The following is a 27,285-nucleotide window of genomic DNA, read 5'->3' as shown; positions in this document are numbered from 1 at the left end:
TTGCTTAGCCACTAATACACAAGCGAGACGAGCACATCAGCAAAATAAAACTTCTAAAGAGAGAGAAACTCACTTAGCCACTGATAGACAAGGGGGGAGTATGTCTGCAAAACGAAACTGCCAACTCTGCATTTTAATTTGATGATGATTTTAATAGTTTCTAGGAGCCTTGGCTTTTTACAGCACGTGCTTACTCAGCTAGTTGTGTATAACACTGTACCAATATTACTCTCAAAACAACCTCTGATCTTCATGGTATGGATTCACAAGATTCTGGAGACATTCCTTTGAGATGTTGGTCCATGTTGACATGATTGCACCACATAGTTTCTACAGAATTGTTAACTGCACATTCATAATTCAAATCTTCCATTCTACCACGTCCCAAATTCTCTCATAATCTCGTTATGTTCTACTAGATTTAGATCCGGTAACTGCGAAGCCCACTGAACAACACTGAACTCATTGTTATGGTCATGAGACCAGTTTGAGACTTTTGCTTTGTGACCTGATGCATCATCATACTGGAAGTAATCATTAAATAACGGGGTAAATTGTGGCCATGAAGAGATGCAACATTACTCAAATAGATCATGGAATTCAGGTGATTATTGTTTGGTATTTGGCTGAAAGTGGACCAAGAAAGCATTCCACCATCATTACACCACCAGCAGAAGCACCAGACTGTTGAAAGAAAACAGGTTGGGTAAATGGATTCATGCTGCTCCCACTACCCTTTGCAAGCCTCAGCAAAAATCAGTCAGGCTATGTTTTTCCAATCTTTACCCGTCCAATTTTCATGAGCCTGTGCCCACTGCAGCCTCAAATTTCTGTTCTTGGCTGACTGGAGTGGAACCTGGTGTAGTTTTCTACTGTTGTACCCCATTCTCCTCAACGTTCAACGTGTTGTGCATTCTGAGAGTGGTTATCTAAGTTACTGTAGCCTTTCTATCAAATTGAACCAGTCTGGACATTCTCCTCTAAATTCACTCCTCGACAAGATGTTTCCATCCAAAATGGTGTGTTTTGGCACCATTTTGAGTAAACTCTAGAATATTGTGCATGAAAATCCAAGGAGACTGGCAGTTACAGAAATACTTTAACCAGCCTGTCTGGCACCAACAATTACACCATTGTTGAAATCACTGAGATCTGATGTTTGAACATTAGCTGAGGCGCCTGATGTATGTCTCCATGACTGTATACATCATGCTGCACTCGCATCATTGGCTGATTAGATAATTGAATGAATCAGCAGGTGTAATAATTTAACTCAGCGAGGCATACAGTATACTGAGATTTGACAACTGTCAGTCCAACTGTAACTTTGCACGATTATTACCAATGAAAATAATAGCAGCTTATTGATTTTGATCAAAGTACATTTTGCTGTACATTTTTTTTTTTTTTTTGCATATTATGCTTCAATTGAAGCAGAATTAGAGAAGGATAAAGTGCATTTTTTAAAGTTACACTTTTAAGTAGAAATGCTCATGTGTCTGACAGTTTGGATTTTATGGTATATGTTTTTAAATGACTTTGTTTTTATATATTACAATTTTGTAGTTATTCTTGTGAAAGTAGCAGTTTGATTGATTGTGTTGTAATTGAAACAACTTTATTTCCTAAATCTCCATGTCTGATCTCTGGAGGTTTCTTAAAATTTGCATTCATCTATACTTTCAGTCTTAAGACACGTTTTCAGAATGATCCGTCCTGCCAAATTTCACCAGTGGGTGAGAGTGTGAAAGTGTTTATAATTCACTCGTGAGCTATTCAGGATGTGTTATACCCTGTGCCCCCACTGCAGTAAATACACTAAATTTACCACAATGTCGACTAGAAATAAGCAGCTCTGTGAAAACTTTCAACTTTTTTTCCTTTGTCTCATTAAGCCTTTTTTTATTCCAGGATAATGAGGGTAGCGAGAAGGATATTAACCGGCTCTCCATTTTCCCATTCCCTCCTTGCTCTGGCTCCATGCTTCGAAGGACAAGAGAAGACTACCTGCTAGACTCAGATGCCAGGTAAAATATTAAAAAAAAAAAAAAAAAACATTGAAACATTTGTCTGAAAAGCTGAATTTGGCCTAAAATTGTTCATTTAAATTATATAAATGCTTAAAAAAATGTGCAAGGACCTGGAACAGTCTTGCATGTCTTGTCTCCCTTGTGTCCTATTCTGTAACACTAAACTGGATCAATCAGCTTGCGCTAAACCAACATATTGATTGTTTCTATTATAAAATCTAATATATATTTAAATGTTTTCATACATTTGAAATGTGGGCGAGAAGAGGAAATGAGCTGATTGATGTTAAACAATCAGTTTTCTGTTTTGCCTCTGGCAATGCTAATTATTAAATGGACAATTTGGTAAGGCTGCTACTTTATTTATTTATTATTTGTGAACACGTTTTTGTTAAAAAGAATATCACAATACCTTAAGAAATAAATCTGAAAATTGTATTGACTTCCAAGAGCTGTGCAAGCAGCAGCTATTTACAGAAGCTCCATATTTCTTACTGTTTTTCTTTTTTTGTTACTGTTTGCCAAATTTCCCCTTGTTTAAGCAAAATTGGAGTCAGGCCATTAGTCGGATACTGTATTAACAAAGGATGACATAGTGGGGTAAAAATAGCACTGAAGGTTCATGGATCCACGATCTTGGGTTTGAATGCCATGCTACTTATTTATTACCTGTGTTCAGATAACATGTTCTCCACGTCTGTGAGAATTAAGAAAAGCTTCTCTATGAAGGCTATCGTGTGCACGAGGGACGTTCAAAACATTTCCGCACTTTTATATTTTCGTTGGAAACAGTGAAGCCGGGAGGAGTAGTAATTGGTCATGTCCTGACTGGGAAAATCCCAACGCAAAGAAAGGTGACTATGTAGAAAAGAGATGTCATTTGTTTTTGAAATTCAAATTAAATAGAGTTTAAAAAAATGCAGAAGCTTTTTGAATGTCCCTCGTACATTGTTTCTTATTACAAAGCTGAAACTGCAGCAGAAAGGGCATCTAAGAGTGATGGTTAAGTGACAACAACTAATGGCTGGAGATCTTATAATAATTTAAAATATGGGACTATAATTATCTTGGTAATGGCTGGAATTTCACTCAGTACAGTCTGCTTTCTTAATTACAACAAAGTTATATATTTTAGTATATTTACATTAGTCATGGTGCCGGAGAGTAAATGTAGTAAACGGTAAATAGTCATCGGATTAGCATATCTATCTATCTATCTATCTATCTATCTATCTATCTATCTATCTATCTATCTATCTATCTATCTATCTATCTATCTATCTATCTATCTATCTATCTATCTATCCTTAGCCAGGATTTCTCCCCAGGCTGGGGTTCACATTTATGTTTATGTCTATCTAAACTAATGACACTACATCTTTGAGCAAATAAAAATCTTCCATTTGTGAAAAGCCAACATTAAGTACACCTTCATATCATTCCTAAGTGGAACAGAGTAAGTCATGGTGAAGCAAAATGAATTGCAATTTTAGTGCATGCCAAGTCAATGCTAAGAATATGCCAGAAAGAGAATGACTAATGGTGTTGGTAACTTTTACTGTTTCTTTATGGTAGATATTTATTCAAGTCCATTTTGAGATGAAGCAGTTATAATTTTAGGCTTGAGTTCAATACAGCGTGGTGGTTTGTATCAATTTTAAATTAACATTGAATGAATGAACTTTGAATTATCTTGATAACATTTTCAAACATCTTCAGTGGTGCGCTGTCCTGTAATGATATGGAGACCTGCTGTAATGTCAGTGAATCCCAGTCCTCCTCAGTGCCTCTCCTTCACGTGCTTTCTATGGTACATGAATTCAATTTTTTAGCATATCCAGGTTATTAATGTGGGATTAAACATACAACAAAGCAGCATTTATTGTTCCTACCCAGCAAGAAGTTAGAGCTACCGTAATTATGGAATTCAGTTATACACCAAAAACAAAACCGACTTTTGACTTGTGATAGTTATCAGTGAGGTAGTGAAAAGAACAAATGAAAAACTAGCATTTCATTCATCAATGACTAAAGGGTCAACATTTACTTTACTTTCTTATCTTAAACCATTACACAAATATTCCCAGGCAATGCCAAGTACTTCCACCAGCACATGTAAATGGATCTTTCACAAATTATTTATATTCCAGTTCAGAATATAAATAAGGTTTTCCAATTTGGGCTCAATTTTCAGACATATTTAATAAGTTTGTTTACAAAGATCCACAGCAAAAACCATCTTCTCAAAATCATAGCTTTTAATTCTCATTGATGTGACTAAAACTTTATTTTTCCTCAATTGTAGGTTTGACTTTGACTCCTGGGAAAGTGAAGAAAATCTAACAGGTAATCTTTAAACGGCTATGTTTTTATTATTATTTTTTTTTGGCAAATGGAAATGAAGGAAAATCACCTCTGACTCTTTTTTGTGATTTGTCAAGTTATCTTTTTTTCATTTATTTCACTAGAGCAAACTGTGCTATTGCACGCTCTAATTTGTGCAGTTAAAAGACAACCGATCATAAAGTCTTTAACAATGATGTGTCACAGTTTTACTAGGTTAACTAGATTTACTAGATTAAAAGATTTTACATTTTGATTACATCTTGCCTGAAGAAGGGGCCTGAGCTGCTTTGAAAGTTTGCATATTGTAATCTTTTTAGTGGGCCAGTATAAGGTGTCATTACATCCACAATGGCTAACTAGATTAGACTAGATTAAAAGAAAACTCTTTAATGGATTATTTTAAGAGTAACATGATTGTAGTGTAGACAAAGGTACAAAGGCCAACAGTAGTATCCCTCATCTCATTTGTAGTGAATGTCGTGTTGCAGCCATCAAGTGACCAGAAGGCAGTTTGCTCCCATGAGCCTGATCTCTAAAGAGACCGACAACCAGCATCCAAAAGGTCACAGCCACTGTGTGTGTGAGGTTAAGTGAGCTGGGCCAAATGACCAGTCTTTAATTCCCAGTCTGTGTGCCTATCAGATCTTAAACAAATGACACAGTAACAATCCATGTTATCATATTTGGAGAAAGATGGTTCCCTGCATTTGAGCTGCTATTCTATTCCATGACTTCCACAGTCTGTATTGTAGATTAATTTTGTGAACAAATCTGATGCTCTTTCTCACGGTCTCTCTGTCCCCTTTACTTGTTTGTAGTTTCAGGCCGAAAGGAGTCCCTGCTGTCAATGTCCTGGAGCTCCCTAGCTTCCCAGTTCTTCCCATCCGATTTGACGGTAATTCCGAAGAGCCCCAGCACCCCAAACTTGATTGAACCCGACTCCTTTGAATGGTGAATATGCTACTGTATTTGAAAAAGTGCCTCTTTATTTTGACAGGAGAGACGAGTGAGATTGGGACTGCTAATAACTTGCAAAACTCGTTCATTAACAGTACATATTCTAACTTTTATGAAAACACAGCAAATCCTAGTTCATAAGATTTATGGCAGTTGATTATAACTGTCATGCTGTGATTAATTGTAGCTATCGTTCATTTATGTCATTCAAATGTACACACAGAATTTTTATGAGATGGTGAGATCAAATGACTTTGAGTCTTCTCTATAAACGCTATGTGCTACAATCTGATGATTTACAGGCCGAAATGTTTGCCCAGTGTTGGTGAATACGTTAGTTTGAATTAATTTCAGTTATTTTTTTTTTTTTATCTCTTTCAGTCTGTATAACTGTAATCTTATGCAGACTAAATTGCCCTTCCCTTGATTTCTTCTATTTTTGTTTTTTTCTTGGGAATATTTTTCTTGTCTTCTTACAGGGTGAAGCTGGGAGGCCTGTCAACAAAATGGGTCTGTTAAAGCCCATTGAGTCATTCCATGTGTGTTTTTGGGCTATACAAGAAATACATTTTTGCACTTATCCCATCTTTCTTTTTTATAACTGATTTTACACCATCCAAATCTTCTTTGTGTACTATATACACTGCAACATATATCTATATAAATAGATAGATACAGATATGTTCAAATAATCCTATGCATATGTGAGTAAATGATCATTTTAAGTGCCATAAAATAAGCCAGCAGTGGGATTAAACCCATACCCTTGTTATTTTTATTAGTGGTACTTAAGTTCAGTTATGGGAGACCCCCCAAAAGTGTAGTTTTTTATTCCAACCAATTTCTTCTTTTAATTGGGTTCCCATGTTTGTCTATTGAATCAAATCAGAAATTACAAGTGGGTAATTTCTTACTGAGTGAAGAAGGGGTTTATATGCAAAGAAATTCTTTTTAGATATTTAGTGTAGTGTTCTTTCTAAAATTTCTGCTTATTTTTGACATTATTTACTAATGAGCACACATAAATAAATGACTCTGAGGAAAGTTAAGTGCCAACTGAATTGGTTCATGTTACCTCCCAGAGTGATAAGTAACATCATCCTTTCTGACTCAGCAAAAGCAATGATTCACTTTGTTACCAAAATCTTAATGATGAATCATTCTGAATTCTGATGACTTCAAACAAGAGAGAGAGAGGTTGGGAGCATGTGCTGAGGAATCAAACATTTATCAGTATGTGCCATCTTTGGACACAACAAGCTGGACCTGCTCTATTCAGATACTAATGACTTTAAATATAAACCTGTGGTACAATCTGAGCAGGTCTGACCTCCTCTTACTGCTACCTACAAGCCTGTTATTGGCAGGAGCAGATCTTTGTTATCCAAGGTAGTTTGTATGCAGTTGGCCATGTTTTTTTTTTCCCAGCTACTCCAGTTTTCCCTTCATATCCATTAAACAAAGGGTTAATTGGAGGCTAAACTAAGAGAATGTGCTCTATACTGCTAGGATAAGCCACATAAAGTTGGTAGAGAAGCCCAGTGAATCAATGAGCTAATTCCAAGGACAAGCTCAGTTATAGTATGTACACCTGACCCCCTGTAAGTAGTAGCAGAGAGAATTAAAACAACACAGAGTGCCTTTATAAACAAATCTGCACATCACCTCTCTGACAGACTGACACTGAGGACTTTCAGCTAACAAATCATTCAGCAGAAGTGTGACAAAAAACATGACTGGGGGTACTTTATATAATCATAAGTATACCTACATAATGCCTCACTGGGACTGGGACTGCCAAAGCAGAGGATTTTGTTTCTTTTTAATTTGTTTTTTTTGCTTTTTAGCACTTCTGATGTCCTATCTATCTATCTATCTATCTATCTATCTATCTATCTATCTATCTATCTATCTATCTATCTATCTATCTATCTATCTATCTATCTATCTATCTATCTATCTATCTATCTATCTATCTATCTATCTATCTATCTATCTATCTATCTGATGTTTATGTCTATCTGAACAAATGACACTACATCTTCGTGAAAAGCCAACATTAAGTACACCTTCATATCATTCCTAAGTGGAACAGAGTAAGTCATGTTGAAGCAAAATGAATTGCATTTTTTAGTGCACGACAAGTCGATGCTAAGAATATGCCAGAAAGAGAATGACTAATGATGGTGTTGGTAACTTTTACTGTTTCTTTATGGTTGATATTTATTCAAGTCCATTTTGAGATGAAGCAGTTATAATTTTAGGCTTGAGTTCAATACAGCACGGTGGTTTGTATCAATTTTAAATTAACATTGAATGAATGAACTTTGAATTTTCTTTATAACATTATCAAATACTGCCCTGGTACTCTCTCCTGTAATGATATGGAGACTTGCTGTAATGTCAGTGAATCCCAGTCCTCCTCAGTGCCTCTCCTGCATGTGCTTTCCGTGGTATATGAATTCAGTTATTCAGCCAGCATATCCAGGTTATCAATGTGGGGTTAAACATACAACAAAGCAGCATTTATTGTTCCTACCCAGCAAGAAGTGAAAAAAACAAATGAAATACTATCATTTCATTCAGCAATGACTAAAGGGTCAACATTTACTTTACTTTCTTATCTTAACCATTACACAAATAATTCTAGACAATGCCGAGTACTTCCACCAGCACATGTAAATGGATCTTTCACAAACTTTATATTCCATTTTAGAATATATCTCTCTGTCTGTCAGTCATGTCTTAGCCAGGGTTTCTCCCCTGGCTGGTGTTCAAATTTATTCTTTGTGTCTCTTTTGTTTTTTTTCTTCTTTGATTTATTTATTTATGTGCATTATTCTTTGTTTTGATTTTATGCATGTAAGCTACCTGTGCTATGTTCCATGTGTCTTGTGGGTGCACCAGTCACCGCCAGGAACTGCCCTCGCTCTATAACTCTAGAGGGTCTCCCACAGTTCCTGGCGGTTCATTTTGCTTGTCATTAATTGTCAGTTTATATATTAAGAGAGCAACCTCTAAAGAAAAAGTAAATTATAAGAAAATGACAGAATTAACCATAAAACATTATGTCTAAAAATAAACGTATGTTCTAATTTTGTACAAATATAAATCTGACATTAATGCACTTTTCTGAATGCAAAAAGAGATAAATGAAATGACATCAAATATAAACAATGTGATCAATTAAAAGCAAAAATTACTTTCTTGATGTGAAACTGGTTGGAGCGTAAACCTGGAACCACAGGGCACGGCCTGGACTGAACTTGACAACCACTGATTTCAATTGTAACTCTTTAAATACAAATCTACATTCTCTGCCCTACAGCAGACTCTTTCTTTTTTTAGTGCTCAAGCTCATCAGCCTCTCCAGACATGATAACCTTGTGTTGTGCTATTTATATGCTGCAGACAACTTTAATGTTTTTTCTTCTTTTTTTCTGCTCATGTTTAGTTCTCAGAAATCTCCCCGAAAAGAGCTGAGCTCTCCCACTCCAGTACAATGCATAGGAGGACTGGCCGATGACATCACCATTATCGGGGGCAACCGCACTGGCATGTTTGTGAGTCACGTGAAATCTGGCTCAGTCGCTGAGCAGTGTGGCATATCAGAGGGATGCCAGGTGATTCAGGTGAAGTACTTTTATATTATAGATGTTGGACTGTATTTAAATAAATCTTTTGCCAATATTATGTTTGTGCTGTATGTCTGATGTTTTCAGCTGATTTAAAAATTACACATTTTTGGAAAAAGGCTGATTTTATATCTATCTGTATGCTCACCTTTTAGCAGCTACTCTTCTAGCTTTGTATAAAGTTTCATTGCATGTGATGGCATTACGATGTGAAGCTTTCTGGTTTTGTGTACTCCCTTCACTTTTCCCTGTGTGCTTACTCAAAAGGAAAGGAGCAGCAGCTTCCTATGTATCATCTCTTTAATGCACTTGTTATGGATTAGGCAGTATCTGAAATTCTTGACCACATATTTCTTATACAGTTGTATTGTTTTTCTGTCTTTCCATAATAGCTGAAAAAGGTGCTGATGGGAGGGGAAGACCTGCAACTTAACTCCTGTACCAGGGAGGTGGCACATTTCAGCCTACAGTGGTGGACCGAACCCTCTGCTCTCATCTTCAAGCCCAATTTGGAAGGTGAGAGATCCATATTTTTGTTCTTCTAGCTACATAAGTATGGATGCTGTGGTGGAACCAATGGCATCAGCAAGCCCCAGACCCCTGACACGAACACACAAAGAGTCCCGGGTGCAAATAAAGGATGGTTTATTCAACCATATTCCTTCCACAATACCACAAAGTAGCACAAAAGCACATGTTTCTCTCTCTAATGCATAAAACTCTTACCACCGGACTGCCCTCCTCCAGTTGAGTGTTGCCTTTCTTCCAGCTCCAACTTACCTTGGTAAGGGAGTGCAATCCCTTTTATTAAAGACCCGGGAGTACTTCCAGTGCCAGGGCTACTGCAATTCTGAGTCATATGAAATTTCATTACAACAGGAAGCTTGTCTCCCTGCGGTGCCCTCTTGCGGTACCCAGTGACCCCGGGCATGCCAGGAAATGTAGTCTGGCAGAGCAGCCCTGCTGGATTTCCACTGGGCACTGATATCAAGGGCCGCTGGCATCTAGCTTGCTGGGGCAATAAAAAAATCCCAGCAACATCTTATGTTTCCGGTGGGTCGTCCATCCATCCTTCCTGGCTCTCTCTTCTGAGTCTGATCCCCTTCTTCTCCTCGGCTGGGATGCCTGTCTGCTTGCTAGGAGCCTCCTGTCTGGGTAAGGAACCATCCACTCTTCTACCCAGGATGCCCATCCAGCCTGTGTAGCATTTACAATGTGTATCATTGTGTATTACTGACAGTTCATTTCAGATTCTTTGTCTGCATTTCTGTCCATAACTTTATTCTCCTTTTGTCCGCTGTTACATCGTATCCCTAACAGGTTCCATATATATATATATATATATATATATATATATATATATATATATATATATATATATATATATATATATATATTTTATATTAGATTTAGAAAGTATGCTTCACTTTTTTCACATTTTGTTATGTTGCCGCCTTGTGCTATAATCATACAAATTCATTTTTTCCCCACATCAAGCAACACTCAATACCCCAGAATAACAAAGTGATAATAGGATTTTAAATTTAAAAAAAAATACAAAACTGAAAAATCACATGCTTTGCTCAGTATTTAGTTAAGGCAACTCTGGCAGCAATTACAGCCTGGCATCTTCTTGGGTATGATGCAGCAAGCTTGGATTTAGCAGTTTTCTGCCATTCTTCACTGTAGATCCTCTCTGGCTCTGTCAGGTTGGTTGGAGATCGTTGGTGGACAGTAATTTCCTGGTCTTTCCAGAGATGTTCATTTGGGTTCAAGTCCAGGCTCTGGTTGTGCCACTCAAGGATATTCACAGAGTTGTCCTTGTGGTGTAGTGGATTCACAGCTCAGAAAAAAGGGGCCAATTTTAAATAAATTAATAATGGACGCACTTGTGCTGGGGAGTGGAGTTGGTGCGAGTGATCTGCAGAGAAAATGGCTCGTCTCTGGGATGTTGTGAGGCAGTCAGCTGACCATGTGTTGCCTTGTCATACTGCACGTGTGAATGGTCTGTCTCATTATCAGCCTGGGGTGGCAATCAGGTGATTATACAAGCACATACAAGTGGAGCGCAAGGGATCGGCGAGGAAAACAAGCAGAACCAAGACATCAGCATGAAGGTTAAATGAATGAAAGAGAAGCAAGTAGGAAGATGGGAGAGAGTAAGAGAGATGGTGCAAAAAGAGCAAACCAGGTGGAAGGAACCTGTGAGTAGAGCCCCTCCAGGGATTGGGTGGCCAGCGCTCAGGGACTGTTGTGGAGGATCGCTCCAGCTGAGTGATTCAGGGAGCTGAAATGACCAGGCAGCTCACCGCTGAAGTCCAGGAAGGCAGCGGGAGTTGGCCAGGCTTGAACTTAGAGTCCCATTATGAGCATCATGGCCTTTGGGGACTCGAGCATTGGGTCTGGAATGAGGCACCCTCTTATAGTCATGGAGTTGCAGGGACCCAGACCTGTAGCGGGATGGTAGGCGCCTGTCAGATAGCTGTCTCCTCGGCTACAAGGTCCACTCAGGACAAACTGAGGAGGCGGCCATTTTAAAGGAGTACACCCGGGCTCGTGTTTTTAAAGACTGTTTCCTGCTGTGTTTTAACCTGTTTTAATGGCTTTATTTATTCAGATGTTAACCTCCACTAACACTTGGACGTTTTGTTGGCTTATTCATTTGACATTTTGCACTGCACTTTGGACACTCTTTGGATTTGTTTGTTTTTTAATGAAAGCACTGAACACTGTTTTACTTTCCCCTTGCTTTTTGTAGTGTCCTCATTTGCTCGGTTCACCGCTCAGAAACATTATCGGCAGTGGCGGGTTCCAGAAGCTCCTAGTGGGGTCCAGTAGTGTGGGGCTGACCCGCACCATCACAGTCCTAAAGATACCCTACTGCTGTCTTTGCTTTGTACTTAGAGTCATTGTCCTGACTCGGTGCATTTACACGTGAAAATCCCGATTAAGGCAGAACATTTTTTTTTAATAATTCACATTTACTAATAATTTTCTGGAGTTCTACTTTGGCTAAATGGTCCCACATTCAATAATCTGTAAAAAAAAAAGAGTTACAAATCATCATCAGCCACTGTGAGTCAGAAAATAAGCATGACGTCTTGTGTTTTCTAGATATGTTTAGTCAAATTCATGCCTTATTATTATATGTCTGTTACCAGATATCGCTCAACTCCCTCTTTTCAGCTTGGCTGCGCGACTGAGCCTTGCAAAGGTCCTAGTATGTGAGCTTTTTACTTTTCCAGAATAATAATAATGCAAGTATTTTAATACGATAAGTATTGTGTTAGGTTACTCGTTACTTTAAAAAGTAATCAGACAATGTAACAAGCATTACTCTGCTGCTCTCTAACTGTATGTTCAGATCATCAACACAAATTTAACAATTTCTGAAATATTGAGACAGATTATTTTAGGAAGGAAAAGAAACAAAGTGATTGTGTGAACATTTGCCTGCATAAATTTATTTAGTGGACTCTTCTACTCGCAGATGCTGAAAGTTTGTGTGAAGCAAATACATGCGCAGGCTGACAAAGTGCAACAGACATGCGCAGACAACAAAATCCTTAACAATAATCCGATTAAGAGAGCCACATAATTGGAATATTTACAGAGAAAATCTACTTCTTATAAGCGGGTTTCTCGGAGGCCAATAACCCAATTTCTGCATTTGGAATGAGGGTTTACATGGCAATTTAGAAATCAGGCCTCCATAAATAATCATTGTTATTGAAGCTCATGTAAATGCACTGAATGCCTCAATGACTGTCATTTGTTTCACTTCTCTGCGTTTTGGTGTTTTGGCAGCGCATCACATGCCACGTCACACTTTACACTAGAGGTTCCCAACCTTTTCTATGCCCCACACCCCTAGAAAATGTTTCATTTATGTTCGCCCTGCATCACATTTGAAGATGAAGAAGTCAAATTTCTCATTTTTGAACCACAAATTAAGACACATATAGTAGTACTGCAGGTGAACAGACTGAATTAAAAAAAAAAAGCTTTTAACCCAGCGCCTAAAATTTAAATATAAATTAAGCAATATGTCTTTATAAAGCTCACTAATCTTATAAATATGTCCTCCGTGAAGCTTTGACAATTCGGAGCTTGGGGTATCTCATGAAGCATCAAGTGGCACGAGGAAATGAGCGCACAATCAACAAATGAGGGGTTTGGGGGATTGGAGACCCCCGTTAAGCAATGGATACCAATATGCTGCTAAGCAATGAAACACAGTTGATGAGTTTTGTCCCCCAATAACACCTGCACTACAATTCAAAACAGATGCCTTGCACAGTTACACATTGCTGCGCTACTGCTAGGACCACCAGCAGGAGTGGTGGGGCTGAGTGTAAGCAGCAGGTGTTACATCCAATTCAGTCCCCTTTGCACTCCCTGGGAAACATATCAATCAAACCTCAAAATCAGTGACATTTCATAATCGGGGCATGATCAGAAATCAATACCAGACTTCGATCATCTGTATGGATCATTGCAAGGTCCAAACTCCATTCTCTTAAAAAAAAAAAAATATATTATATATATATATATATACGAGGTGTGGCAGAAAAGTAATGAGACTGGCAACACTGCAAGCGATCTGGCAACGCTGCGCTGTTGTCCTTGATAGAGCACGTGTATCAGTACCCTCCCATAGCTCAGTGCGAGTTTCAACTCCTTCCGTTAACTACGTGATTTTTGTGACTGCTATTAGCGAAGTTGCGTTTTGGTTGTGCGTCACGCAAAATGGAACAGCGGAATTTGGAGCAACATTGTGCCATTAAATTTTGTGTTAAGCTTGGAGAATTTTTATAAAGACGTCCTTGAAAGGCTCAGAAAAAGGGTCATTCGCGTGAGACCAGACATTGCAGACAAATGGATGTTCCATCATGACAACGCCCCATGTCAAACTGCCCTCTCCATAACAGAAATTTTGACCTCAAAATGCATTCCTGTGGTTCCCCAGCCCCCTTATTCACCTGACCTCAGTCCGTGTGACTTTTTCCTTTTTCCTAAACTGAAAAATGTCCCCAAAGGAAGTCATTTCGGGACTTTAGAAAACATCCAAAAGAGTGTAACGGACATGCTGAAGACCATACCAGTTGAAGACTTCCAGCGCTGCTACCAACAGTGGGAACAACGTCTCCATCGGTGTGTAGCTGCCCAAGGGAACTACTTTGAAGGGGACAACATTAATGTTTGAAAAAAATAAAAACTTTGGTAAATAAAAAATCAGTCTCGTTACTTTTCTGCCACACCTCGTATATTCACCTTTACGAATGTTCCATCCGCAGAAAGGAACCTGAGAGGCCGAGCATTTCTGCAGCTCATTCACAGGTGACAATTGTGCGTGCAGTGCTCGATTCTTTTCATATCATAGAACAGGAACTCGTACCTTTAAAAATAAAAGTTTTATGAATGGAACAGTGTACCCATGCACGCCTTCAGGCAAATATCCCCTAACCTAAGTCTAACTAATAAATGACCTACACATGGTGGCACCTTGTAAGCCACAATAAATTCGGACAACACACCACACTCAGTTTTGGCGAATCTCAACACAGCCTTCATCTTTGTCACACCCTCTGAAATGCCATCTCGCACCCCCCGAGGATATGGGCATTCCAGGTTAGGAACCCCTGCTTTACACAGAAATAACTATACAGGATGATATTGTTCAGGAAATATACATACTTTTATCACCTCTAAAATGTAAAATGCATACTGTATGTATTCAGTGAATTTACAAAGACTAGAAGTGTACTCATATAACTGATTTTTTTTTTCAATCTTTTACAGATTACAACAGCCTATGTGAGGAAATGCAGAACAAAGAATTGTTTTTTCCTGACTCATTCTATGTGAGAGTCAACTTAAACCTAAATAAGCAGTCTGACAAACATGCGCTAGCTGTTAAGTGTGACGAAATTCTCCACATCCTTGACACTCTTTATGACGGCAAGTACCAGTGGTTCTGTGCCAGGGTGGAGGTGACAACTGGAAAGGACCAGGAAATGGGAACTATCCCCAACTACAGCAGGTGAGGGAACTGGCTGATGGCTTTACCTGAAGAAGGTGAAGGAGAGAATGGTAGTGTTATAGAGTTAACAGGTTATGTGTAAAACTTCATTCAAACTCATCTACGAATGGAGGATTAAGTGTGTAATGATGAAGAGTAAGACGTTTGTCATCTCAACTTTTCCTCTTTCTCACTGCTTTAGGGCACAGCAGCTACTTTTAGTAAAGCTCCGCACTCTGGCCCTGGGCAGAAAGGATTTTAGACACAAGGTGAGTTTTCTTGAAAATATTGCACCACCTAGTGTTCATCTTTTGAAACTACTAAAGATAGCGAGATGAGAACTTGTATGTTTTCAAAGTTTCCTGTCATTGTTATAAAGGCACGCAAGCTTGTGGTGCAGGATGAATCTATTAGCAGAAGCTGACTTGAAACTATGCAAAGATTTGTTGTTTAGTAAGATTCTTTTCAAGGCAGACCAGCTCTTTCATATTTGCCTTTAGTTGAATCCATGAGTTGTTTTTCCTAATTAATAGTACTAGGGTGTTTTACTGTGTTAACCATTATGGATGTAGTGAGGAGAATTTAAGCAAAATGACCCCTCTTACTGGCTAACTAGAAAGATTACAATATGCAAGCGTTCAAGGCAACTCCGACCCCTTCTTCAGGCAAGATGTTTGCATACAAGCTTGCGTATTGTATTCCAGTTAGCCAATAAAAGGGGGCATTTTGCTTAACTAATTACTGGTATTAAAGTTCACTCAGGCAAACACAAGTGTCAGAGTTATTACAAGTGTGCGGTACAGAAGCAGATGCACTTTTGGTTTGCTCTTTGTTTTACATATAGAGAGAGGAACCAGCAAATTATATGGCTATTTATCTTTACTCAGAATAGTTTTGTGACTAACTAGTGTAAAATTGAATGGTTAGAAGGTAACACTTACAATAAACAAGCACGATACTATACTTGTAGCCGCAGGAGTGTAAGGCGAGTTCAAGCACGGGTAAAACGCGTGGCGAAAGAAATCTCCCAGTTTGTTTTAAAATATTTTGTGAAAATTCAAAGCAAACAATCCACACAAGAATAAAGAAAAAAGTTGTTACACACGTAGAATAAAATGCAAAAAATTTAGAAAAAATTTATGTTCTTTAAACTTAGCTTTTCTTGTAAAACTTTAGTTATTTCTATACTTAAAGATTCTTTACTTCTTCTTCTGTACGCTTTAAACGTATGGTGCAGCACATACAATTAAGTGCTTTGCCTTTCATGTTACTTAACACACAAAACCATGTGCCCTCAACGCCTTACACATGGCAAGGCTGATCACAAACTGAAAATAATGTTTAGTAGGAGAGGTTAGAAATAGTTAGAATATACCAGTTCAATTCAACTTATGGGGGTTATAGGTATCTCACATAGATTATGCACTAATATTTAGTAAAATATTCATATAACTAGCAAATGGCTCTTACAATACTTTTCAAGTTTATAATTGGCGGCGTTCTCCGCGGCTACGCCCACGTAGCAGTGAAAAAGGACAAACTTTAAGAATCAATAAACAAAAAGGTATTGCTAGCTAAGCTGAGGCAAGGTACACTCCAACTTGCAGAGGTAGACCGACTCCCCACTCCTGATGTCACGCTTCCCCTTCCCCTCGCCCCGAAGCCTCTGTCTCGGATTAGCGCAAATATATTGCTCCTGCAAGCGAACTATGATTCTTAGCAAAATGAGAGAAGTTGTAAAATCAATGTTCAAGCAAATTCTAGAAAAAAAAAACTGATCTAAATTCATTAAGTAGTTCTCTTGTTCGCTAGATAAGCCCCAAGCCTGGCACGTGAGTTTGGAAGGCGCCCCCCACACCACCTCGGCCCGCTGCATCTCTCTTTGATTCGCACGAGTTAATCAGTACCACAAGCAAACTATGATACTTAGCGCAATGAGAGTAGTCGCAAAATCAATCTGAATGTTCAAGCAAATTATAGAAAAAAAACCCCGATCTAAATCCATTAAGTAGTTCTCTCATGAAAAGCAGACAGACATACAGACAGATGTTGGGTTTTACATAGAGAGAGATTTGCTTAATTTCTAAGTTGTGTATTTGTGCGCTAGGTTAGGAGCAGGCGCAGATACAGCGCACTGCTGCACCCACCACATGACAAACCAACTCAGGATCCCAGATTAGGACCAGAGTGCAGCCATGCGACGGGTGACGCCTCAGCACCACACTAGTTCAGATGGGATGGAACAGTTTGAGGCTTTTTTTGGTGGCTGGAGTGCCAATTCTGCCAGTAACCCCCAGGTTTTCCCCTGCAGATTAACATTATACCCAGGACGGAGCAATTGCAGGTTTAAGGGCCTTGCTCAAGGTCCCAATAAAGTAGAGTCATTTTTGGTGTTGGGATTCGAGTGCAAATCCGTAGCCTCAGAGCCACCACCCCGTCCATATGCTAGGAAGTAAATAAAATTCAAAACAGTGATGAAATAATATACTTAGAAGTGTGTAACATAAGGGTTAATTATTTTTTCTATATTCTTCACTAAATGTTACATATTGTTATTCCATAAACTTTTACACATCAAAACTATGTAAAGCTTGTTCAATAACACAAACATTAAAACTGCCAAGTATGAGCCATAAAAAATTATACTTTATAGTGTTTGATATTGGACTAGCCACAGTACCTGTCAATGACAGGTAATAGAATAATTCAAAAATATTTGCTATCTCTTGTTCTACATGTACCTTCAGCGCCTTTCTTCTGCATTCCCATGTGTTTGAATGTCTCTTCACTGGCAGTCCCTTTCTCGAATATGTTCCCATAATACCTGCTTCTCAGACTCTGTCATTATTTTCAAAACACCTTTCTCACCTCCTGTTCGGTTTCATATTTTCTATCTTTGAAAGTGACTCTCAGCATGCGCCTTTACGCCTCCTTGTGCGCCTCACACTTGCACTTTCTCTTTGATTGCACAGACAAAGCCAAACTGACCAATCAGATTGCTCAGAGGGATTGGACACACAGACCTTAGTGTTTTCTCATATAGATAGACAAACCTCAAGCATGCAAGCATTCAATTTTTAAGTGAGTTTATGTTAACAGATGGAATAATTGACTTACTGTTTAATAATTGCATGTTCTGCTTTTTGCGCCTGAGACTGCCAGTCACTTAAAAATAGTGTGCTGGGTTAATGAAGAACAGTGTATTAATTAATCAAATGGTTATGAAAGTGTATTTTGCATAATTCTGCTTTATGTATGTACAGTACCTATAAAAAATATTTAGCCCCTTGGAAGTTTTCACAATTTATTGTTATACAACATTGGTGGATTTAACTTGGCTTTTTAGACTCTGTTCAACATCAGCATGAAACTGAAAACAGATCTCTGCAAAGTGGTCTAAATTAGTTACAAATTTAAAATAAAAATAATTGCTTACATTAGTCTCCAGTATTCTCATCTTTTGAGTACCGATAGAAAAAAGAAAGTGATAATTGCAACACTGAAATTGAATTGAAATAATTGAAATTATCTTTGATTTTGACAAAGGAGACCTCAGTTCAAACCACTGGGTTAAATTAATTACAAATGTAAAACCTAAAACTGTTAATCACCCCTTTTAATATGACACCTCTAAATCATCACTGATGCAACCAGTTCATTTTAAAAGTGACATAGTTAGTTTAATGGCAATCACCTGTCTGAGGTTTCAATTCATTGTTGTAGAAATTCATCTTATCTGGAACGGCCAACTATGGTGAGTCAGTGTGGTGGTTTGACTAACACAATGAAGACACAAGAACACTCGCTAGAAAATTAGAACAATCAAGACAAGAGCGAGCCATTCAGCCCACTAAAGCTCGCCAGACTTGATTCTTAATTCTTCTAAAATAACATCAGCTCCAGTTTTGAAAGTCCATAAGATCCTACTGTCTACCACACTACTTGGGTCGCGCACAAGATAAATTTGATTTTTTTTCCAAGTCAGTTATTTCTTCACAGTCATGTTTATATATTAATTTGCCGCATAAAATCATGTTCTAAAGTGAAGTATTTTTTATTAATTTTAAAAGTAATTTGTCCATTCTTGCATATTACAGTGTTGACCTATAGAACCCTGCATCCATATGTGATCGCCAACTAACCAAATATCGTACGTTCATTTTTGAAGCCAAAAATGTTAGAACAACTAGAACATTAGAACAATCTGGACAAGATATAGGCCATTCAGCCCAACAAAGCTTGCCAGTCCTATCCACTTAATTCTTCTAAAATAACATCAAGTCTGATTTTGAAAGTTCCTAAAGCAGGGGTCTCCAACTCCAGTCCTGGAGAGCTACAGACCCCTTAATTATTTCTTTTTTACTTAATTAGTAACCAAACAATATTAAGACACAAAATGTACCAACACATAAACAACAACCTGCGTCCATCACACAATAAAGTGAAAATAAAGAAAGGTGAATTCCTCCTCAGTAATGTTGATCTGTTCTGGTCCACAAAACATTTTGACAACGCCCTTAAAAAAGAAAATCAACAGTTTTAGAAATGTCTGCGATGGCAAAATGAGCTCCATGGAATTAAATAACGGGTTTAATTAGCAACGAGGATTGGCTTCAAATTAAGAAATTGAATGAAGTGAAGTTGGTTGAAGAGTTTGAGGCCCCAACTTAGTTGGTTATCTGTTGGCTCACTTCACATCAAATTTATGTTTAGGTGCCATTTAAGGAAAAAAAATCAATTCCAGTGGTTAGAGTCTCAAGAAAAGTCGATCAAAACAAAGGGCAATAGTTAATTAGCGGCAAAAACTGGTCACTAATTAAGAAAAGAGTTAGAATGAAAACTTACAGCGACAGTAGCTCTCCAGGACTGGAGTTGGAGACCACTACCCTAAAGTCTTACTGTCACTACTTGATAAACCCATCTCATGTGTCTGTGGTTCTCTGTATAAAGAAACACTTCCTAATGTTTATGTGAAATTTACCCTTAACAAGTTTCCAACTGTGTTCCCGTATTCCCGATGAACCATTTTAAAATTACAGTCTGGATCCACTGGACTAATTCCCTTCATACTTTTAAACACTTCAATCATGTCTCCTCTTAATCTTCTTTTGCTTAAACTGACAAGGCTCAGCTCTTTTAATCTTTCCTCATAACTCATCCCCTGTAGACCTGGAATCAGCCTAGTTGCTCTTCTCTGGACATTTTCTAGTGCTGTTATGTCCTTTTTGTAGCCTGGAGACCAAAACTGCACCCATTACTCCAGATGAGGCCTCACCAGTGCTTTATGGAGCTTGAGCATGTTGTCAAGTATTGATCTGAATTTGCACACATATTGCAAAACAGTGTATCCATATGCAAAGAATGAATTGTGATAGGTAGGCCTAATCAAGACCAGAAGGATCAAATGGACAGCTTTCATAAGAATATGTTTGATTATTGATCTAGTTTAGCTACTGTGAGTGCATTGTTAGTTAGTTAGCTACATGTTACGTTGTGTCAAGTGTGGTATCCTTCTAGCTTCAGACCCCATATTCTGACATTGTCAGCTGCACTGCTGTGTGATTTATTATTCCACTCGGTCAGGCTTTCTACATTTTAATATTTTTTGTAGAACACTACAGATGTGTTGCCTATAGATCAGTCTTGAAATGGGAACTGAAAATCAAAAGACTTGGTTGGCCACTAACCATTGCTTAAAAGTATTGTTGTTAATGTTATTATTATTATTATTATTATTATTATTATTATTATTATTATTATTGTTGTTGTTGTTGTTGTTGTTATTATTATTGTTGTTATTGTTGTTGTTGCTGTTGTTTGGTTGCCACATGCTGAGTATCTGCATTTGCTATGTGGTGTCCTTATGTGTCCTCTTGATTGCCTTTCAACTCAGTTCATGATAGTTGCTGTGAACAGAGATGAAAAATCCTTCTCATGGAAAAGACAGTGCCAAAAATATGCGATAAAATAAATTAATTCAAAAATTATTTTTATAGTCTTTAACATACATTTGAAGCTCTTAAGATGTTGCTGCTTCAAAGGAATGGATATGATACATTTTTAAGCTTTTGTTTACCATTTGGATGAGTGCCTCATTGCCCTGCATTGTTAGCCCAAGGGGCCCACATGGCTGACATTGTATAAAATTGCTAAATACATCTTCAATGAGCAAATTAACTGTCTGAAGAAAATGAGAGCCTGCCATTATTGTGGCAAAATAACCTTCAAAAATGCCCAAGTTTTCCTCATTTGCACATTCTCATTTGTAGCTCATACTTTGTCATGCTCTTTGCCAGTGTCTGCCCCTGAGGCACCATTAGCAATAATGTTTGGAAGTCATCTGCAAACCCATCTTTCCTTCCTTGAATTTAACATAACATTCTCACACCCACTTAATCCTGTTCTGCCAATGTCAGTTGTACTGGGAGCAAGACAGAAGCCATCTCTCGACAGTCCACTCATACCCAACTTGTCAAACTCACACATCTGGAATCCCCAACTAATCCAACACATGGGTCTTTGGGGAAAACCCCACAGAAATGGGGAGATTCAGTTTCTACGATTCAACACCTCCAAAAACACGTTACCATGTTTACTGTTAAATAGTTTAGTCCCACAATAATATGCACTAATGTCTAATGTGAATTTATAAATGCAGAACAGTAAGAAGAGTATCATACATAATCATATAATGTTTAGGATAGGCTTTCTTGTAATAATGATTTATTAAATTGCACCATTCTCCTTTGTATTGCATCCTGAAGTACTGTTTACTGGTTCTAATTGATTGATTTATTGTTCACCTAATATTACTGGAACTAATGTGCCTCATATTAGTGTGGCCTGCACTTAACAAGAGGCATTAGTCACATTTCAACAAGCATCAATCTAATAACTATGGCATGCAATTAAACTGCCATTCCGGCAGATACTGTACTACAGTGAGGGCTTGTCACACACTAAATTCCCCAATCTCTGTGGGGCATAGAAGATGTACAAAGTGGTTTTGTTTTGAACTGGTTTGAGTCCAACCTCTTGAACCGATAATTTTGTGTCTCCTAGACTTTTCCACAGAAGGATCAGTACTGGATCCACTTCTCTTTTCTCTGTACATTTGTTCTTCTTATGGCTTCTCCTACAGCCTCAATGCTGATAATACCATGATCTTCCTCTCATTTCCCTCTTACAGTGTACAGGTTTTAGCCCAGCTCTCTAGTCGTCTCTCTCTACCATCTCACCATGGATGAATGATCATTACCTTAAACTTGAACTTTCAAAGTCAGATACCTTGTACTTGCCCTCTGATCCTCCCTTCCTCAGATTTGTCTCTAAGCACCTCTCTGAAACACGTCAACATTTTTAACATCAGTCATGGTCACGAATCTTAGCGCGATTCTGGACCCGTCACTTCTTTAATTGAATGAAACCTTCAACAACACAGTCTTTCATTTCTTTCTTCATATTACTCAGATGATTTCACCCTTCCTCACTAGTCCGGTCTTCATACTTCTTGTTCAGGCACTGGTCCTCTCTCAGCTAGACCGTGGCAACTCCCTCTGCAGGACTTCCTTTAGTTGTTCCAGCATGAAGTTGCTCGACTGATGTTCTAGTTTCACTCTTACTACACTTCTTCATTGGCTTCCTGCTGCTGCAAGGATCTCTCCTCTTGACCTACAGTTCTCTGAGCGACTCTGCTCCTCAATATCTACAATCCCTGATCTCCCCTTATGTCCCCTTACTAAGTCTCCGATTTGCTTGTCTACTCACCGTCTCTCTTCTTGCCAGATGTGCCAAGACTGGACAATGCTTTTCCATTCTTAATACAAGGCTGTGGAATGATTTTCCTTTACCTGTTTGATCAGCACCCAATTTACTCATGTTTAGGCATCTTTTTAAAACAAATCTTTTTATTAAATATTTTCAAACTACTTCGTTTCTCTACTACAGTGTAGCTGCCATTGCCATAACACGGAGTTTTGGATACTAAATTTTGTAGTATTCTAGCTTCAGTTATAATTATGTAGTTGTTCTAATCCTTTCTGCTGCTGTTTATCTTGTTCTCTGTTGCTTTTGATGCTTGCACCTTCATGATTGTATGTATTTAACTTGCTTTATAACTCACATTGATAAAGGTGTCTACTCAATAAATAATAATAACAATAATAATGATAATAATCATTATCATTGTCTTTCACCGTGAAACACATTATTTCTTCAATTCATACCAAATTTTAAGGTGTCCTTGAGTTGTGCAACAGCTATTTTCCTGTTCTTATCATTTTTGAGATGCTATATTTGATAATGGGTTAAGATAAGTGTTTTGTCTTGGTAGAGTTCTATATTACTCTACTTTCCCCTTTTATATTATTAATGTGTAGCCTTTGTCAGAATGCCTCCTATCTCACAGACCTACCACTGTTTATAAGGTATTGTACCATATAACTTCTCCTCACCTTCCCTTCTACATTTATAACCTCGGGCAATTAGGTGTAGTAAAAGACAAACAGGAGTTAAGTTACAACTTTAAATAATGTATTATTGGTAATATTCATAAAATAATAACAATAAGCAAAGTACAAGCGATCACTGTCAACCATAAAAACTGATAAATGCTGATGTGTAGTTTCAGGTGGCACACAGACTAGTAGTTACATTAAAATGTCTCTAGTTAAGGCTTCATTTTTGGTCAGTTTTTTTCAGAGGGTTCATGCAAGATTGAAAACCTTCGCTAATGAGCAGTGGGATTTATAGCTAGTGACTGGAAGGGGCAGAGTCTCACTAGGCATCTTCTCTGTGCTGTAGTGGGAATAAGAGAGGAGAATGTTGGCATCAGCGCCCCCTCTCAACATAAAGCGTGGTCCATAGACATGCATTACCCTTTTAGCTTCATGGAAACGGTACTGATAGACAGTTGGATTTATACTTGTTAAAATGCAGTCTTGTGTTAATGTGGTATGTAGTATTCAGAAAATGTATCACACTTTCCTATTCCTATAAACTGGTCAATTGTTTTCCTTCTTTCTGCAGTTCACCAAGAAACCCACCGAGCAAGTACGGCTGGTCAAGACAGCCAGCTGCCGAAATGTGAGCTGTGTCGTGCCACTGCTGTTCACCCTTAATCACAGTGAGTGCATTTTAATTCCTGAGACGCACAGTGAATGAAAGCAAAACTTTTGAGGCATGGAAAATGAGTCAATAACTTTAACTGAAATGTCTCTAAATATCCTCCTGGGTTAATGTTTGTTTGGCATCTTTATCTAAATATTATCCTAGCAAGATTTTTTTTGTGATACCCATATTGCTGCTGGTATAAACTCTGCTGGAGTTTTTTTTTTTGTTTTGTTTTTTCTGTCCACCCTGGCCATCAGACCTTACTTATTCTATGTTAATTAATGTTGACTTATGTTTATTTTTTATTGTGTCTTCTATTTTTCTATTCATTTTGTAAAGCACTTTTGAGCTACATTTTTTTGTATGAATATGTGCTATATAAATAAATGTTGATTGATTGATAAACTGTAGCACATTGTAGACTCCACATGAGATAGCAGTTCATCATTCATTTATTATATATAGCACCATAATTAACATGCAAAACATTGAAGCAAGCACCAAAGCAATGGTTGGGACACCAGCGGTGTGATACCTGTTTAACAATAAAATGTCTCATAAAGAAATTGTGCAATCACATCAAATAAAAAATATGGCCTCTCTTCTAACTTAAATGTTGCTCTAATCAAGCTAAGAATTATCCACGGAGCTCTATGTGGTGCATATGGCCCTAAATGACACAATCCTTCCAGCCATCTTCCTGAATATATACATTATATAGATAGATATATATAGATATATGTATATATAGATATACTGTAAATATATATATTTAAATACATCTGCTCCTGTAAGGCGCGGGATTTAGTTTGGATGGCAGGGTAGGCTAGGCGTTAGCGCTACCTCACATCCTGGGGTGGTAATGCATACGTCAGCAGAGCCCTGAAGGTCTCTCATATGTGCACATGCGTGACTGTGTAAGTGTGTATAAAATCCAAGTGGATTTTTTTTTTGTTTTAAAATTATAGTCTTCATCAGAAAATTGATTTTTTTTTTTCGTTATGTAGAGCTCCTTGGTGACTACATCCCAGCAAAGACAGAACATTTCTGAACAATTATTTTAATAATTATATAATAATTAATTAGGGTATTAATATTGATGATGATTATCATCATCATCATCATTATTATTATTATTATTATTATTATTATTATTATTATTGTTGTGTTAACCCTAACCATTGAGACCTATATTAACTTTATAAAAAAAACATCTTTTTCAATCAAGTTTCATTGTGTTTGCCTTCTTATTGTTTTTCCTTTAGTACTTACCCCATGTCCTTCAACAACCATTTGATCTACTGTATGTCCAATGATAACTTCCATAGAAATAGTTGCTTTAACCAGAATTTTTTTTGCAGTCTGCTCTGTTTTGTCATGAGACCGGATCCATTGATTGGCAAATGTTTTGCACAAGTGGATTTTGCTATACATAATTTATTTAAATTTGCACAAGTGCACACATACATACACACTAAAAGAAATATATAAGTATGTATTCCATATAGTATATCATAGAGTACAATCAGTTGTATTGTATAGTAAAATCTTCTGTTGACTGTGATTATCACTAAATACTGCATGAACCATGTAATGTGCAGCATTTCCTTACCTGGCTTGAGGACCCAGTTGGCAAGCAGACAGGAAAAGTGGCAAAATGGACCATGCCTTAGCCAGGAGGTTGGCAGAAGATGCCAGTCCTGGAAGTGGGTACGTTAACGTTCTGACAGGGTTGGATCAAAGAACAATACCCAGCCAGGAGGCCAGTGCGAAGGAAGAACAGGGCTACATGCTTCCCAGGCACACTAGGTGGCAGCAGTTCTTGGCGATGTTACCTGTATGGACACCCGCAAGGCATGCTGGGAACTGTAGTCCCATGGGGCAGCCTTGTAGGGTTCAGGGGGTGCTGACCCAAAAGTGCTTCCAATGGGCTATTAGGTAGCCAAAGTGCTCCTAGGTCTAAGACAAAAGAAGCTGTTCAACCTCATCCTGGTGAGTTGGCGTCATGTGGAAGAAGGACAAAGCTCGCCTGGGAGGAAAGAAAGAAAGAAAGAAAGGTGATTATGTTCAATAAGATGATAGTTTTTAGGTATTTACTGTAATAAAACGTTTATTTAAAACCAGGGTTTATGTTTTTGGGATTTTATCTGGGTTTTAGAGTGCTGGAATGTCCAGTACAGGTCACAACCATTTATTTGTTTTGTATAAGAGAAATTCCCTAGTATGTAATAAAGATCGTATTTTAAGTCCAATAAAAATAAAACATACATTTGAGCGTGTGCCACTGAGACTAAGCTGTTTTGCTGTGTTTGTAACACTGGACTGCACTGTACTGCTAATTCAGAACTTCACGTGTGTCATTCAGAGTCTGCTAACCGTTGAGCTTGTGGAACTGCCTCAGTTTACCTTCTGTGATGGATAAATAAATGTGAACTAAAACGTGGATGTTGCATCATTGGTTAGCTGACCTTTTTCAGGATGCCAATATAAATGTTTAATTTTCATGTACTTAAGCTCAATTTTTACCTTTTTATGGTCCGTGTAAAATACGAGGTGTGTGCATCTAATAAGCAAGCCATTTGGCTAAAGAGCCTGTAAAAAGATGGGCTAATTAAAAAGTCCATTACGATTTATCATGTGTTGGCTAATGTTTACTAATGTTTAGCTTTAGAGCCGTTGTAATTTTTTCTTTATTGCTTTTGCTTTTGTGTGCAGGCCTCAGGGGCAAAGACTGAAACTATGCGGAAAGCACATCCAGCCTCAGTCAGTCTCAATATTAAATTGTTTTTACTCAGTAGGAGTTCGTCAATGGTCTCTTTGCCAATTGGTTGGAATTCTAGAAGTGGTGAGCTTAACCAAAATGGTTGTGCAATTTGCAAAGGAGACCAATAGATGTCTCCATTTAATGTCAGTCAGTCAGTTATTTTCCAACCGGCTATATCCTAACTACAGGGTCATGGGGAGTCTGCTGGAGCCAATCCCAGCCAGCACAGGGTGCAAGGCAGGAACAAATCCCAGGCAGGGTGCCAGCCCATCGCAGGTAATAAGATAGGTGTTTGCTTATTGAAGTCAGACCTATGGGTCATTGTTGCCTAATTAAAATTTACAACTACAAGCTTTTGTGCCTTTACAGTCTACATGTTATTAATCTTTTAAAGGCAGATTTTTTTAAATATTCCCATTA

At 37.9% G+C, this 27,285-nt stretch overlaps 1 protein-coding gene across 1 annotated transcript in view; it reads left to right on the top strand.

Annotated features, from left to right (window-relative positions):
* Nucleotides 1–27,285, top strand: part of LOC120536985 (caspase recruitment domain-containing protein 10-like) — a 157,658-nt gene that overhangs the window by 102,988 nt on the left and 27,385 nt on the right. The window contains exons 12-19 of the mRNA XM_039765574.1: nucleotides 1,912–2,027; nucleotides 4,336–4,376; nucleotides 5,195–5,327; nucleotides 8,788–8,965; nucleotides 9,361–9,484; nucleotides 14,771–15,011; nucleotides 15,193–15,259; nucleotides 24,018–24,114. Of these exons, the coding sequence (XP_039621508.1) occupies nucleotides 1,912–2,027; nucleotides 4,336–4,376; nucleotides 5,195–5,327; nucleotides 8,788–8,965; nucleotides 9,361–9,484; nucleotides 14,771–15,011; nucleotides 15,193–15,259; nucleotides 24,018–24,114 (997 nt within the window). The remainder of the gene's footprint in view (nucleotides 1–1,911; nucleotides 2,028–4,335; nucleotides 4,377–5,194; nucleotides 5,328–8,787; nucleotides 8,966–9,360; nucleotides 9,485–14,770; nucleotides 15,012–15,192; nucleotides 15,260–24,017; nucleotides 24,115–27,285) is intronic.

This window comes from Polypterus senegalus, chromosome 10 (genome assembly GCF_016835505.1).
Source record: "Polypterus senegalus isolate Bchr_013 chromosome 10, ASM1683550v1, whole genome shotgun sequence".
In the NCBI taxonomy this organism is placed as follows: Eukaryota; Metazoa; Chordata; class Cladistia; order Polypteriformes; family Polypteridae; genus Polypterus; species Polypterus senegalus.
Note: the sequence above shows the minus strand (reverse complement) of the source record. Positions and strands in the feature narration are given on the sequence as shown.